Source organism: Geotrypetes seraphini, chromosome 4, assembly GCF_902459505.1.
Source record: "Geotrypetes seraphini chromosome 4, aGeoSer1.1, whole genome shotgun sequence".
NCBI lineage: Eukaryota > Metazoa > Chordata > Amphibia > Gymnophiona > Dermophiidae > Geotrypetes > Geotrypetes seraphini.
Genome location: NC_047087.1, coordinates 201,027,381 through 201,044,381, shown reverse-complemented (window position 1 = coordinate 201,044,381; position 17,001 = coordinate 201,027,381). Strand labels below are relative to the sequence as shown.

General features: G+C 40.2%; 1 protein-coding gene across 6 annotated transcripts in view; it reads right to left on the bottom strand.

The window, feature by feature from the left end:
• The window catches only part of SEC24C (SEC24 homolog C, COPII coat complex component), a 220,176-nt gene that overhangs the window by 159,888 nt on the left and 43,287 nt on the right, over positions 1–17,001 (bottom strand). For all 6 annotated transcript variants that reach the window (XM_033941868.1, XM_033941866.1, XM_033941871.1 and 3 more), the window contains one exon: positions 8,755–8,942. In XM_033941868.1, the coding sequence (XP_033797759.1) occupies positions 8,755–8,942 (188 nt within the window). The remainder of the gene's footprint in view (positions 1–8,754; positions 8,943–17,001) is intronic.

The following is a 17,001-nucleotide window of genomic DNA, read 5'->3' as shown; positions in this document are numbered from 1 at the left end:
GTCCATTTTTGGTGATAGCACTGTCTAGTCGTAAGCTTTCTAGAAGCTTCTAAAACATCTCTGACAGATTGAGAAAACTGAAGAGAGGTTATGTTGAAAGGTACCAGGCTGTCAGGTGTAGAGACTGCAGGTTGGGATGAAGCAGAGATCCCTGACTCTGTGTAAGCAGAGAAGAAAAAACTGGTGGAAGGTATGGCTCCCTGCTGCTGAGTTGAAGTAGAAGGGAATACCAGGGTTGTCTCGGCCATCGAGGAGCGATTAGAATCATGGTGTTTTTCTGTTCCTCTTCAGCGACTTCAAGGCCGAGGAAGGAGGAAGCTTCCTCCATCCTGTCCCTCCTTCCTCCGCCCGACACCACTCGAACAGGAGTTAGCCCTGCTCCTGCTTTTCACCTGAACTCCGCTGTCCATAGCCCACCCAGGAACTGCCGAAGTCGAGGGGGATCGCCACGGAGAACACACGGATGGCGTAACGGCTCCTCCTGTACACGCCTAATTCAAATAAAACTGTGCTTTTATATTTAATTTTTTTTACATAGTCTGTTAAATTTTTGCTACCGGAACACTCAACTCCATTCAGACGGGTGACCCAAACAACCGTTATCCCGGATGAAGGTGTCGCTCAAATCTTGAGTCACGCCGAGGTCGCGGGTGCGCCAGTGATACGAGACCTTCGTTTGAATTCGGGCGAAACCGACACAAAACAAGGAGAAGAAGAGAAAGGAAAAAAGACAGGCACAGATTGGAAAAGAAAAAAAAAAGAGGAGAGGAAGAGTCTCTCCGGCGCTGCTCAGCAGTAGATGGCCTGAGATCAGACTGCACGCATGATCATTAATCATCTGCTTTAAAACTGTGATTATCCAAATCGCCTATATTTTTCTTGATACTGAAGTGACTACCAGAGATCTCTCTCCCCTACATGGAGCTTGCTGCATCCTTTTGAACCTGTATATCCCTAGCGGCTATGGGTAGAAGAGAGTCTGCCTAACAAATAAATCTTTTTCAAACTACTTCTGCCTCACCTACAGAGCTTTCTTGTATATGTGTAGCCGTTTAAAAGTGCGCATCAGATAGGAATGCCGATAAGATTGGCGAAAACGCCTAAACATAAATCATCCTGCTCAATACTTAAAATGGCGACGTCACCAACTCCAACTATAACCTCGGCACAATGGGGTGATTGGGCCCAAGAAATTTCGAAAATGGTCACCGCGGCTCTGGAAGATAAATTTCTTAAATTACAATTGGCTGTAGACTGTATTAACGATCGTTTTGAAGCACATGCTGGGCGTATTGCAGCAGTGGAGCAAAGGGTGTCTGAAAATGAAGATGCAACATTGCAAGATCGCGAAAAAGTGATTGCCTTGCAAAATCAAGTGGCAACATTGACAATACGTTTGGATGACCAAGAGAACCGTCAACGCCGCAATAACCTACGAGTTGTAGGACTACCTGATCTCCGTGCTGATCAAGATCTCTACCCCTTTTTTCAGATTTGGCTCCCAAAACAACTTGGTCTGGTGACCCCTGAGACTGGTTTTCTATGCGAGCGGGCACACCGCTTGGGCCAACGCATGGAGAAAAACAACCGCTCGCGAGCAGTAATCGCTAGATATATTAACTGGAAAGACAAAGAACTCATCATGCAAGCCTATCGGAAATACGGTCGTCTTGAATACAAAGGTCAAAAACTACTATTATTTAACGACTACTCCTTACATGTATCCACCCTTCGCAAGGCGATGGTGCCGCTATGTTCCACGCTTCATCGTCGAGGAGTGAAGTTTGCACTTGTATACCCGGCGTCTCTACGCATATGGAGAGATGGGAAACCACATACATTCACAGACAAAGTAGCCGCACAACTATTTATAGACTCAATGCCTGAGACTATGATCAATAAAACCCCAACGATCTAATTCTACTTGACATCAGCCGTGCAGGTCTTTGATCAAATCAATTCCAGTTTTGATATTTTAGACTGTGCCAATAAGCTCTTATCTCAATGTTCTATGTAATGAAATACATAATTTTTATAGTCTGCTAAGTTAAGCACACTAATCTCACATTTTATATTACTGATTAGGTGTGAATTCTGTTAGTTACTTCACATGTGTTATTCTTCTGTGCTCATAAGAGCACCCTTAAAATATTTTAAGATATGCATGATAATATGGTTTATTTCTTTTCTGACCATATATTACGCTAACATTACTGACTTCTTCTTTCTTATTTTAATGCTCTTTCTATTTTTCTTCTTAGACAGGAGTGTCTACCTAACCTTACAAATAAATCAGTTATTTTTTTTTTACAAAGGGGATATACCTCATATTTCACCACTGCATTTCATATATTATGGCTGACCTACATGTCTTTTCCTTTAATATGAATGGCCTGAATCATCCCATTAAAAGAAAAAAGATATCTAATTATGTGTTTAACAAACATCCAGATATAATTTTCCTACAAGAAACCCACCTCCCACCCGCTGCCGCCACAAAATTTCAACTAAAGGGATATTCCGCTCACTTATACTCCCCTGCAACCCATCAAAAGAAAAATGGTGTTTCAATATTTCTTAAAGATAAACTATCTCCCACTATTCATTCAATTAAAACAGACACGGAGGGAAGATGGTGTCTGGTACATGCTGCGCTGCACTCAGTGGATTTCGTTCTTCTAAATATATATGACCCGGTTAAAGATCACCCGGATTTTTTTAGAGATATTCAGCTTGCGCTAATTGAATTCAGTTCTTGTTCTCTAATATTGGGAGGAGACTTTAATCAAATCCAAGACTTATATATTGATAGATCTTCTTCTTGTAAACCCTCCAAATCCAAGTCATTCACAGCTCTTCAGGCTCTAAGTGATGCCTTCTCCCTTGTGGATCCTTGGCGATTACTTCACCCGAAAGGTAGAGAATATTCACATTTTTCACCACCTCATAATTCCTACTCGAGAATTGATTTCTTTCTCATATCCTCTTCTCTCATTCAGGATCTTACAAATGCTATTATACATCCAATCTCTCTTACGGACCATGCTGCCATTTCTTTATATATTTCTATCTCGGCTCCGCGTAAAGAATTACATTACATTACATTAGTGACTTCTATTCCGCCTCTCCTTCTTGGCGCTTAAACAACGCCCTACTCTTAGATGAAGAAACTGTTGAAAAAATCAACTCGTTCACAGTGGAATTTTTTGAAAATAACTCTAAAGATCCTGAAATTTGTCCTTCCATAGTCTGGGAAGCTTACAAAGCAACCCTTAAAGGTGAATTGATAAAAATTGCTTCTTGGAAAAAAAAACCAGTCCATGATAAAAGAAAAAGAATTAGAAAACTATTAAAACATTAGAACTACAACATATGTCTAATCACTTACAAGACCCAATTATTCTCCAAAATATCCAAAAACTTAAATATGAATATAATACTTTAGTTTCATGCACAGCCAGACGTGATATCTTCATCTCCAATTCTGGCCATTATATGGGAGATAATCTTATGGGTCGCCCATTGGCCAGATACCTTAAAATTAAATCCAAAAGACTACATATCACATCTATCCAAAACCCAGCAGGACAATTAGTCAAAACCAGATCTTTAATTTCTTCTCAATTCGAAAATTTTTATGCTTCATTATACCAATCTGATTTTGCGGCTCCTGATTCAGATATAGACTCCTTTCTTTCCTCCTTATCTCTTCCGACCATATCGGACCCTGTTAAATTGGAACTAGATTCTCCGATAACTATAACAGAAATAGAAGCTGCCATATCTTCTCTACCGACTGGAAAAGCCCCTGGTCCGGACGGTTTTACTAACGAATTTTTTAAACAATTCCGAAACATCTTAGCTCCTCATCTCCTTACATACTATGATTTCCTTCATTCCACTCCAGATAAACAATTTAATTTCACTGAAGCCACCACTGTAATAATTCCTAAACCTGACAGGGACGCCACCTTGGTTAAAAACTTCTGTCCTATCTCTCTCCTTAATTTAGATTACAAAATAATGGCAAAACTACTGGCACTTAGACTTACCAAAGTGATTCCACATCTTATACATAAAGATCAAACGGGGTTTATTAAACAAAGATATATAGGAGATAACCTGCGCCTCTTTCACCATATTAATGCTCACGCTAAAACATTGACAGACCCAATAATAGGCCTAGCTATAGACGCTGAAAAAGCCTTTGATCGAGTGGAGTGGCCTTTTCTTTTTTGTGTCCTGAAAGGGTATAATTTTGGCTCATTTTTCACGAAATGGATAGAAACATTATATCACAGTCCATCCGCTCGTATTCTAATTAACAATTCTCTATCCAATAAATTTCCCCTTCACAGAGGCACTAGACAGGGCTGTCCTCTCTCACCATTATTGTTCAATTTAGTGTTAGAGCCTCTTCTCTCTGCTATTCGACAAAGCCCCTTAATTAATGGTATTCCCTCCTCTGATCGAGAATTTAAATTAGCAGCCTATGCTGATGATGTCTTAATTTTTCTTAGGAACCCTCAATCTTCTCTTCCTCATCTTATACATATCATCAAACAATACTCTCGCTTTTCCGGATATTCTGTCAATTGGGAGAAATCAGAAATCTTTCCTCTGAATAATAACATTCTTCAATCAGATTTGGCTAAATTTCCATTCACATGGTCAAATGAAGCTGTGAAATTTCCATTCACATGGTCAAATGAAGCGGTCCTTGCTCAAGATCTTAATATATCTAAAATCAAAAATTTAGTTCTTAACACTACATCTAGATGGTCTCCACTTTATTTGTCTTGGTGGGGTAGGATAGCATCCATCAAAATGACTCTAGCACCTCAAATTAATTACATTCTCTCTATGCTTCCTCTTCTATGCCGAAAATCATTCTTCTATTGGCTAAATAGGAAGCTATCTGAATTCATATGGAACAAGAAAAAACTTCGAATTGCTCTAGCCAAGCTGAAGGCCTCTAAAATTAACGGTGGTCTTAACATCCCGGATTTCTACCATTATTATATAGCTTCATTAACTAAATATGGAGCTTACTGGGTTAATGATTCCTTTTATCAAGACCCTCCTACTTGGTTTGAAATGGAATGTTTTCTATGCAAACCTTTACACATCTCCTGCTTACTAACGATATCAATACCCAGACATTTGAGAAAGTATTCTCTGTTGAGTTCAACGCAGCATGCTCTCCATTATTTAGATAATATAGCTGAGATCTCAATTAGTGTTAGCCCACTCATGTCTCTTTGGAATAATCCCAAAATCCAAAACCAAGGCAAATCCCTTTCATGGAAACGGTGGCAGCGGGCAGGTATATGGTTTGCTCATCAACTGTCTACTCTCACTACGTCAATTCCTTTTGATATACTTTGTTCCACATATATGTTGCCTTCTTCTGCTTATTCACAGTGGATCTCACTCATTGAAGTGCTGTCTTCTGTGCACATACGATATGACTTCATGTCTTCCAAAAATACTATCTGCCATTGGTCTTTATGGTCTCTAGCAAAAGGAAAAGCTATATCTTTTTTTTTATAATATTCTGAGAGATCATTTCTTCACTTTTTCATACCATTCTATGAAACACTGGGATAATATACTCATCACTCCGCTTTCTGACATTGACTGGGAACTCTTTTGGTCTTCAACAAACCGCCCACTTTTATCTGCTAGAGTTTCACAATCAATGTTCTTTATTACGTGGAACGCAATATGGACCCCATTTCGCATGTGGAAAGCCAAATTAAAACAAGACTCTGTTTGCTGGAATTGTTTGAAAGAGGAGGGAACTCTTGATCACATGTTTTTTCATTGTACTTTGGTCCGCTCTTTTTGGACCCAAATTTGGAACACCATACAATCTATCACTAACTGCTCAGAAGAGATTTCTATTGACATTATAATCCTTCAATCTCAACATCCCTGCTTTGCGCAATCAAATTGTCCTCCTAAACTCATTGATACCATGTTGGTAATTGCCCTCATGCACATTCTGAAAAATTGGAAATCATCTTCGTTATTAGATTATACGTTTTGGTGGAACTCTTTATGTATGTATCATAGATTTGAATCATATGCATATGAGAATAAAATTACACACCGAATCTCTAAGAATTTGAAAAGCAAAAAATCACCCTGGTCATTCTTAGATTCATATGTATGCTCTGACTTGTAGACACTCCTATCTCTCTTTCCTTTTCTTCACTTTCCCTCTTTCTTTCCTTTTTCCTTAACTTTTATTCTGTTCTATCTCATCTTTTTCTCATACAGTCTTCACAAATAACTCCATTACTCTGAGCTTTTCTTAATACTATGATCCTTTATAGTTTATTCTATATTTATAGACCCTATATATACAAAATGTTATATTATTTTTTATGTATTTGAATTGCTCTCTGTATTTTTCAAAATACTCAATAAAAAAAATTTATCAGAATCATGGTGGCATGATCGTTCTTCAACTTGACCAGAGAATGAGAGGGAACGGAGGAAATGCGTAGAGGAAAAGATTCATCCATTCCAGAAGAAAAGCATCTGCCTTGAGGCGGTGAGGAAAGTATATCCTGGAGCATATTCTGGAGCAGAACTGAGGCAGTTTGTAGTTGTGGGGAGCTGCAAAGAGGTCTATCTGAGGTGTTCTCCATTGTGAGAAAATGTGATGAAGGGACGAGGAATGGAGAGTCCATTCGTGAGGTTGCAGGAGATGATTCAAGTTGTCCACCAAGCATTCTGAGCCCCTTGAATGTAGACAGCTTTGAGGAAGGTGTTGTGACGGATCGCCCATTCCCAAACCTCCAGAGCTTCTTGACAAAGGGAGGCAGATCCTGTCCCTCCCTGTTTGTTGACATAATACATGGCGACTTGGTTGTCCGTGCGGACGAGGACTACTGTGTCGTGAAGGAGATGTTGAAAAGCATGGATCGCTCTGAATTCCAACTGATTGATATGACACTGACGATCCGTACTGGTCCAGAGGCCTTGAGTACGGAGACCATCGATATGAGCGTCCCAAGCGTAAGTCGAAGAGTCTGTCATGAGGACCTTCTGATGAGGGGGCGTTTGAAAAAGCAAACCTCTGGAAAGATTGGAAGAGAGCATCCACCAATGGAGAGACTTCTTCAAGGAAGGAGTGACAGAGATTTTTCGAGAAGGAGGGTCGCAAACTTGCGTCCATTGAGAGGCCAGGGTCCACTGAAGAATTCCGAGGTGAAGTCTGGCAAAAGGAGTCACGTGTACTGTGGAGGCTAGGACTTTAAATCCAGCATGGACATTATTTAAAATCACCATTGTGGAAATCCAGACGAGATGTAGTCCACATATTAACAAAGGTGGAAAGAGGAGAAAATGAAAGCCAGCATGGTTAAAAGATGAAGTGAAACTCTGGAGTGGAGGTATTTCATATTGCTTGACTACTGTACTTTGTTTTACTAATCTCAGCGTACTCCACCTTCAAAATGGTTTTTGTTGATGCGTTTCTGTTTGGATGTGATGTTTACTGGTAGCTTCAGTTGGGTGGCAATTGGGAGGAGGTGAGGTTGGGGATTTTAAAAGGGTTATCTTTGGCTTTATACATTTACCACATTTTTTGAAATGGTTATTCACTGTAGTATCTGTATCTTTATTGCAAAACTCAATAAAAGTATTAAACATAAAAGGTAAAGAATGGAAAAAGGATCCAAATGAAAAAAAAATTTAGAAACAACATAAGCACTGGCAAGTTAGATGCAAACTACAGTGGAACCTTGGTTTACGAGCATAATTCCTTCCAGAAGCATGCTCGTAAACCAAAATACTCGTATATCAAAGCGAGTTTCCCCATAAGAAATAATGGAAACTCGCTTTGATACGTTCTCACCCCCCCCCCCCGAGGCCAGCGGTGCTGCTCCCCCGTTGCCAGAGGTTATGGTAAGAGCAGTTAACATAGTTGGTTTTAAGAAAGGTTTGGACAATTTCCTGGAGGAAAAGTCCATAGTCTGCTATTAAGAGAGACATGGGGGAAGCCATTGCTTGCCCTGGAATGGAAGCATGAAATGTTGCTATTATTTGTGTTTTTGCCAGGTACTAGTAATCTGGATTGGCCACCGTGAAGACTGGCTATTTGGCTAGATAGACCATTGGTCTGACCCAATAAGGCTATTAAGTTCTTATGAAAATAGTTGATGCTCCCATGAAGAAAAAAGGGCTCAGAGTGGCCTAAAGGCCCAAACCCCCAAAAGTTGGTGAAAATGAACCAACGTCAGGTAAAATACTGGAACAGGATAAAAAGAACAAATTATAAGGAAAGCAATGAAAAATAAGTACAGGAAGGCACAAAAGAATGGTAAAAGTTTGACGTGCTGAAGAGAAAACTGAAGACACAGTTTCTAAGCTCCACAGAAAATGGTCCCGTGAACCGATGTCAGGTGGGAAGGCACCAGCACTGCCTAAAGATTTTAAGTGGCTGTGCAATTGGTAGTGGCCATACCAGGTTTTGTGGATGAATCCACATGTGAGAATATTATGGTTGCTTGTCGTTGAAGAATATCAGCACAAAATCTTTTTGCATTGGAAGGTGTGGCCCTTTTTTACCTAGACTGACATTATAACAGTGAAAATCAAGACTCACACAGCAACACAACCTGTTAAAAATACTAGTGCAGAATAGCATCTTCAGAACAAATTACCCAATAGTGAAAATTCTCTCTACCCCTACACCACATGTGGTAGGTCTACAATATGTATTTGTCAGTGTAAACTTACCATAACTCATGCTAGCTGGAGCAGGAGCAGATGTTGCCACATTACCGATCTGCATGCCTGCCATTTGACTGGTCAGCTGCTGCTGTGGAGTGCTAGTTGGTGGGAGGCCATACTGGTGAAAAGAAACTGGTTGGTTAGCTCCTGGGGGTGCTATTCCTGGCTGCACATAATGTTGGGAAACTGGGGTCCTGTTAAGAAAAAGGAAAAAACATTATTGTGTTGCTTTACTGAGGGAGCATAAGCTTTCTATCTAAAACAGGAAGAAGAAGAAACTGCAAGGAAAAAGACTACATGCACATGCTGCTAACCTGTGGACTTTCTATCTGCTGTCAAACACAGTGACTTCTGTGATATAGGTCTGAGTACAGACAATTATTTTTCTTAGAAACAGAGCCAAGACAGAGGAGCTTGGAGGTACAAGGTTGTCTTAGTTCTGCTCTGAGCATGAGATACCACCAAACTGGAGAAAATATTTCTTCACTCAATGAATGTGTAATTAAATCTTAAGTTTGTTGCCAGAGAATGTGGTAAAAGCTGTTAGTTTAGCAGGGTTAAAAAAAAAAGTTTAGTTAATTTCCTCAAAGAAAAAGCCATTATTAAGATGGACTTCAGAAAAGTTACTGCTTATTTCTAGGATAAGCAGCATAAAATCTATTTTTACTCTTCTGGGATCTTGCAAGGGACTTGTGATCTGGATTGGCTACTGTTGGAAATGGGATACTGCGCTTGATGACCTCCAGTCTATCCCAGTATGGCGACTCTTATGTTCTTGTGCCCACAGCCGACTTGAGACAGAAGTTGCCGATACCACAAAGTGAGAAAAGATGAAAGGAACCAGTGTGAGCGCCCCCCAGGGGAGGTGATGAGCTCAAGGAATGGTCTAAGTGGACATGGTCTAAGTGGACATCAATTAATAACTTAGGGACCCTTTTACAAAGCAATTCTCCAGTGGTAAATGCATCGAAGCCCATAGGAACTGAATGAGCTTCGGTGCATTTGCCACAGGGGAATTGCTACCATGGCTTTGTAAAAGGGGCCCTTAGTGACAAAAATGTATGATCATAAAAGACATAGGAAAGATTCAAACTGGTTATTAAGCTCTTAGGAGAGAGTGTGTTGGTTGATGAATAACACCCTGAAGCAGCAACGTAGTGGAACACGGGCCACCATCAGTGGGACCTAATTCTTTATTGAATTTTTGTACTTTACTTGGAACACAGATACGTTCGTTGGGAGCATTTCTTACTTATTATTTTGTCTAAGGAAAGGAGTTTTTTTTTTTTGTTTCTTTTTAAATGCAGATGAAGTGATCATCCACTGAGCCTGTATACCCATCAATCCCCAGATTCTGTATTTGGCCCCCAAAATTGGCAACTGATCCAAGATGTGTGCCCAACTTAATTGGCAAATGAGCCAATTGCCAATTGGATGTTAAGTGCCACGAACTGGAACCAATTTGAACTTGTATCCACATCTTGCTATAACAATGTGCACTCAAATCATATGGCATTCTGATCCTCAGGTGTGCCTTCCTCCAAGCAGTAAACCAGCATAGCGACATCCACACCTGGGTCAACTGCCAGCACAACCCGTGCAAGTGCTGTACACAGTACTGTAATGGATACCAGAGGAGACAGAGATACATCATGCCCAAAAAGAACAGATTATCATCCGTGCCTACAGCAGGGACCCCTTCTTTCGGTAACTAGGTAAATTTGGCAGAATACCATTCCAATGTCTGCTGGGTTGGTGAGGAAGTTTTAACTTGGGAGGGACAGCTTTCAAAGCCCGCTTTCTTTTAGTTTGAGGCATTATTCTAAGAGGAAAACCTAAGAGATTTCCCAGCTTCGAGAAGGTGATTTCAATCACCCCAACATTGACTGGTTAAATGTTACATCAGGGAGTGCTAGGGAGGTAAAAGTCCTGGATGTCTTGGAGCAACTGGTCCAGGAACGGACAAGATGGGGAGCTATTTTAGATTTGGTCCTTAGTGGAATGCAAGGCATAGTAAAGGAGTTAACAGTGTTGGGTCTGCTGGAAAAGTGATTATAACATGATCAAATTTGAGCTGATATCAGGAGTGATGTTGCAAAAGAAATCAACTACAGAGGCTTAATTTTCAAATACCATTGTGGAAGCTCAGACCAGATGTATTCCATGTGTTAGCAAAGGCAGAAAGAAGAGGAAACGAGAGCCAGTATGGTTAAAAGGTGAAATAAAAGAGGCTATTAGAGCCAAAAAACTATCCTTTTTTTATTTATTTATATTTCTTCATTTATTACATAACATAATAAAATTACAGAAATAAAGATAAATCACATATAGGAAAATAATCTAAATAATATTGCTTTAAATCTAGCCTGCATTATTGGAACTGCTTTGAAAAGTAAAACAAATATCTAATAGGAAATCATTTATTAGCTTTTCTATATATCATATGAATGGGCAAAATAAGCTTATATATTTTATTAACCACATCCACTCCTAATTCTTTTTCAGAATTTATCTGAAGTACATTCTTAACTTGAAGAAATAACTCCAAATGAGAAGGATCCATGAAAGTATATTTATTATTTCCAAATGCAACCAGGCATTTACAAATGAACTTAAGAAAAAATGAAGCCCCTATGCCAAAGTCCTAGACTAGTTGTAGGAACTGCTTTCTATGTAATTACATTTGCCTGGTTACATCAGGGAATATCATCAATTGCTGACCACAAAACAATGCTTGCTTCTTAGTAAAATATAATTAAAAATATCTTTTTTCTACCTCAGTTTGAAAGGTAACCAGCAACGTAGTTCTCTTAGCTATATTATCTTTAGAGGATTCCAAGAACTAAGATATATTCAAACTATCTGGAGATACCAAATTTCAAACCGAATTTCGAGAGTTAAATTTAATGAGTCCTATTCTGAAAACTTTTCTTTATCTTCCGGAGTTCCACAAGGATCAATATTATCCCCTCTGCTATTTAACATTTTCTTATCCCCACTCATCACCATGTCACAGTCACTAGGATTCACAACATTTTCATACGCTGATGATATTCAACTACTGCACCCTCTCAATCCAGAAAACACAGAAGAAATAATAACTATCACTGACAAACTAGAAAAAATAAAAACCTGGTTAAATAATAACAAATTGGCTTTAAATACCCAAAAAACAAAAACCATGCTTTTCAATTGGAAAGGAGACATATTTCAAAAAACACCATTCATACTTGATAACATCCCATTAGAATCAGTATCTAAGTTGAAAATCCTCGGCGTAATAATCGATGTTGATCTATCTTTTCATGACCATATCAGCGCAATAGTTAAATCCTGTTTTTACAGATTACGTCTTTTACGTTCAATTTCTACTTTTTTGGAAGCAAAATCACTCAATATTTTAATTCACTCTCTTATTATTTCCAAACTGGACTATTGCAATGCTCTCTTTATTAACATAACTCAAAAAGAAAATAGACGTCTCCAAATCATCCAAAACACAGCAGTAAAATTAATATTCAATGCAAAGAAATTTGATCATGTTACCCCCTTACTAATTAAATCACACTGGCTTCCTATAACCCACCGAATTACCTTTAAAATATTATTTTTGGTTTTCAAAACATTAAGCTTCAATGAACCCCAATTTATTGCAAAAATGATTGTCCCACACAAATCTGCTCGTTCCTTAAGATCCTCTTCATTAAATTTGCTATCAGTCCCTTCATTAAGAATCATAGGTACAAGACGCAATGATATATTCTCTGTAAAAGCGCCCACGCTGTGGAACTCCCTTCCAAATTTTATCAAAAACGAAAAAGACCTTGTTGCGTTTAAGAAAATTTTAAAAACATACTTATTCCAGGACGCATTTGACCTATAAAACATAGTCTTTTTTAGGTTTCCATACCCTTCTTTTTCATCTTAACCCATCTTTACCCAATGTGCTTTTACCCTTGGATGTTAAACTTTAACAGATAACAAAATTGTAACTTCTTCCCTTGCTTCCCACCCCTTCATGTTCGTCAATCTTTGTCAGTTTCTTAAGTGATTTTTTGTCAACTAAATGTATGTCTGTCTCTTAATTGATTTTTATTAACTAAATGTATTGCCACACTCTGATGGTTTTTAATTGTACATCGCTTAGGTATTGTGATAAGCGATTCATCAAATAAAGGTAAACTTGAAACTTGAAACCAAATGATCCATTTCCCCTTCCTCAATCACACCCTTGGAACTCCTTGGAAGATAGTAAATTTTCTCAGGTATTAATTTATCAACATATAAATATTGAAGGACATCTTTTAAATACATCGTCAAGTGTTCCAATGGTGCTAGACAGCGAGAAATGGGAAAATTCAAAAACCTAAGGTTCTGGCCCTTAGTAAATTTTCCATTTTCTACAGGTTCAAATGGAAAAAAGCAGAATCTTTAATGTTTGAAACTGCTGTAGTTTTCAAAGTTGATACATATGTATCTAATTTCTCTAATCTACTTTCAATTGTAGCTAATTGAACTTCCTGCTGATTTACTTTGTTACATCAGAGGAAAACTGACAGTTTAGATACCGTATTTAGCAGAGACAATTCCATCCGACTTACCACATTCCAGATATCTTGTAAAGTTATTATTTCATCCACTGAAGTCGGCTCTGATTATAAAGTCATTTGAACTGGGGCCAGAGAAAAAGATCCCAAAGGTACCCTACTCTTTTCCAAGTTCCCCAAATTTGGATCCAATTCTGGTTGAGAAAGTGAGCCATTACCTAGACTGGGGAGTGGCTCATTTGTCTCTTGAGATGTTCCTGGTTGAGGAGGAGGTGATGGCCTCCCGGAGGATAAAAAAGAAGTTGTGAAAATATACTTACTTGGCGGTAATTGTCAAAGGAATGTAATAATGGTCCATAGGCCCTTTAACAGGACCAAATAATACTATCTTCGCCTTTTTTCCATATCAACAAAAAACTTCCACAATTCAGTTGGTCTCCTTCAGGCTCTGAAGGGGTGTGTCCTGCCCCCTTTGGGCAGGCCCCTTCGGACACGCATCCACGGGCCACGTTCCGCGGCTAGATGATCTTTTAAGAGGTCTAGCAGATCTCTTCCTCCGGCTCCAGATGTCGGTTGCTGGCCATGGAGAGTGCCTGCTGGTAAAATTGAAAAGAGCCCGCTGGCTCAAGGCAGCCCTCCAAGCTCCGTGGCTAGATAATCTTTTAAGATGTCTAGCAGGACCTCTTCCTCCGGCTCCTGATGTCAGTTGCAGGCCACGAAGAGTGCCTGCTGGTAAGATGGAAAAGAGCCCACCGGCTCAAGGCAGACCCAAAAAACATCCTTTAAAGAATGTAGAAAGGATCCGAATGAAGAAAATAAGAAGAGACACAAGCACTGGCAAGTTAAATGCATAGCATTGATAAAGAAAGCTAAAAAAGAATATGAAGAGAAACTTGCCAAAGAGGCAAAATCTCATAACAATTTTTTTTTAGGTACAACAGAAGCAGAAAACCTGTGAGGGAATCCGTGGGACCATTGGATGATGAAGGAGAAAAAGGGGTGCTCAAGGAGGATAAGGCCATAGCGGAGAGACTGAATGAATTATTTGCTTCGGTCTTTACGGAAGAAGATGTAAGAGATCTACCTGAACCAGAAATGGTTTTCAAGGGTGATAATGTGGAGGAACTGAAAGAAATCTCGGTGATTCTGGAAGATGTACTAAGCCAAATCTATAAGTTAAAAAGTGATAAATCACCTGGACTGGATGGTATACATCCCAGGGTACTAAAAGAACTCAAAATATGAAATTGCTGACCTACTGTTAGTGATCTGTAAAATCGTCTGCACCCTGTCTCCCCCTTCCCTGCTAGGCTCTGTACCCTGTCTCACTGCCCTGAAATGTAACCTGCCAACCCCCCCTACCTCTGGTTGTCTAGTGGTAGGCTGGGACAGCAGGGATCTGTCCCAGCCGACTAACAATTTTTCCTCCTCCCCCTTCCTGGTATCTTTCTAAAACACCCTTGCCTGCTCTTTTAAAACACCCCCCCGCGCCTGCCCACCCTTCCTTTTAACCCCCCCTCCCCCCGGCGTACCTTTTTTTTGAAATGCAAGATATCAGAGATGTTTATTTCCAAAAGCTAATATTTAAATTAATAAATGCAAAATAAAATTATTTTATCTACCTGAACACGTTTTGGAATTTTTGGGTAATTTACTTTGACTCTATGTGTCTCTTTTCTACTTTAATCTGTTTCTAATGTTTGTTCAGGGTCCCTCTGACATTTCTTCTATTCCCAGGTCCACCATCCTTGTTCCTTCTGCACCCTTATTTGCCCTACCCAGCATCTTCCTTCTCTTCCCTGTCCCTATCCTACCTCCATGTCCCCATTTGCCCTTTTTCCAGCATTGTCCCTCAGTGTCCTAATCTCCTCCATTTTCCAGCATTGCCTTTATGTTCCACTGTTCCTACCCTCTCCCTGTCTACCACTGACAGTCTGCATCCCTGACCCTGTGATCCCTCCTCACCCAGCATCTCTCTTCTATGTTCTTATCTCTCCCCATATTCAGTTTCTCCCCTATCTCTTCCCTTCTTCTAAAGATCCCCTTCCCCCATTCCACCTCATGGCCACATATCTTCCCGGCCTGAGTCCCCCCTCCTCCCCCCCCCCCCCCCCGATGCTCTTTCCCTCCTCCAATGCAGTCTCTTTCTTTCCTCTCCACCTGCTCTTCCCTATCTCAACAACGGTTTTCTTGACCTATTTCTCACTCTCTTCAGGTCACTCATATTGTACCTCTTGCAATCTTTTGTAAACCGCATAGAACTTCACGGTATTGCGGTATATAAACTGTTATTATTATTATTATTATTATCCCCATGTTCCTCCTTACTACTCTGGCAGCAGCGAATGCATGCAATTTTCCCCACAGTACGTTTTTAAACGCCCATTAAGCCTGGTGGTCCAGCAGTGTATGGGTCGGCAGGAGTGTGCTTTCTGCACTGCTGCCTGGGTCCGCCCTGCTTTCTGAATGGCTGCAGTCAGTTCACGCTCCTGCCGGCCCATATACCGCTGGACCACCAGGCTTAAGAGGCGTTTAAAAAGGTACTGCGGGGTGGGGGGAGGTGTTTAGGATGGAAGGAAGGGCGGGCATGAGTGTTTTAAAAGGAAGGGCCGGTGGGTGGTGTTTTAAAAAGGTACCAGGAGGAAGGGGGGGTCGTCTTAGCTCCGTAAGACGTACCCACTTTTCCACCCCCTTTTCGGGGGTGGAAAAAGTGTGTCTTATGGAGCGAAAAATACAGTATGTAGGTCTCGCGGTCGGCAGGGTTCAGATGGGAGGGAGAGATGGAAGGATGGGAAGGTCAGCAGGGATTTGGCTGCACGGAAGGGAGGGATAGAAGCTGTGCAAGGGTTCTGCTGCACGGAAGGGAAGGATAGAAGCTGTTCAAAGGTTCTGCTGCACGAGGGAGGGATAGAAAGATGCTGTACGGGAGGGATAGAAGCTGTGCAAGGGTTCTGCTGCCCGAGAGATGGGAGGGAGAGATAGAAAGATGCTGCAGAGGGAAGGCACAAGGGGACGGGTGAGAGGGGAGGAAAGATGCTGCACATGTGGGGGAGATAAAGGAAAGAGGAAGAATTGGGGCGAAGCTAATGAGTTTTGTTTCTGACTAGAATGGGAAAGATGCAAATCAGAGATGCAATACTCATGGTGGCAGCTCCAAAACTGAAAACTTGAAACTATGTTTATTCAAATATTTGATATCCTGCCATTACAAAAAGATCAAAGAGGCTTACAATAAAATATACAATATTAAATTAATTAAATAAAGAACTCCAAATATTAATAGAAAAGAGAAAAAAAAAAAAAAAAATCAAGACCAAGCATTCCAAACTACAATAACTTCAATAAGCTCAACGGTACTGTCCTTTAGGAAATAATTAAAAGCCCATTTCTTTCAGCAGGGTTTTGAATAATTTTACATTATACTTTACTGCATGAAAGATTCTGATTTTGGATTTTATATCTTTTAAAATTTTGTGAATGTTAGATGGTGTGGGATATAAATTTTTTAAATTAATCGATCCAGAAACAAAGGTCTCCTTTTATGAAGGCGCGATAGCGGTTTAATGCACGTAAAAGCGCGTGCTAAACCGCTGGACGTGCTAGCCGCTACCGCCTCCTGTTGAGCTGGCGATAGTTTTTCAGCCAGCGCAGGGGTTAGCGCGTGATGAAAAGTCACACGCGTTAAACCCGCTAGCGCGGCTTCGTA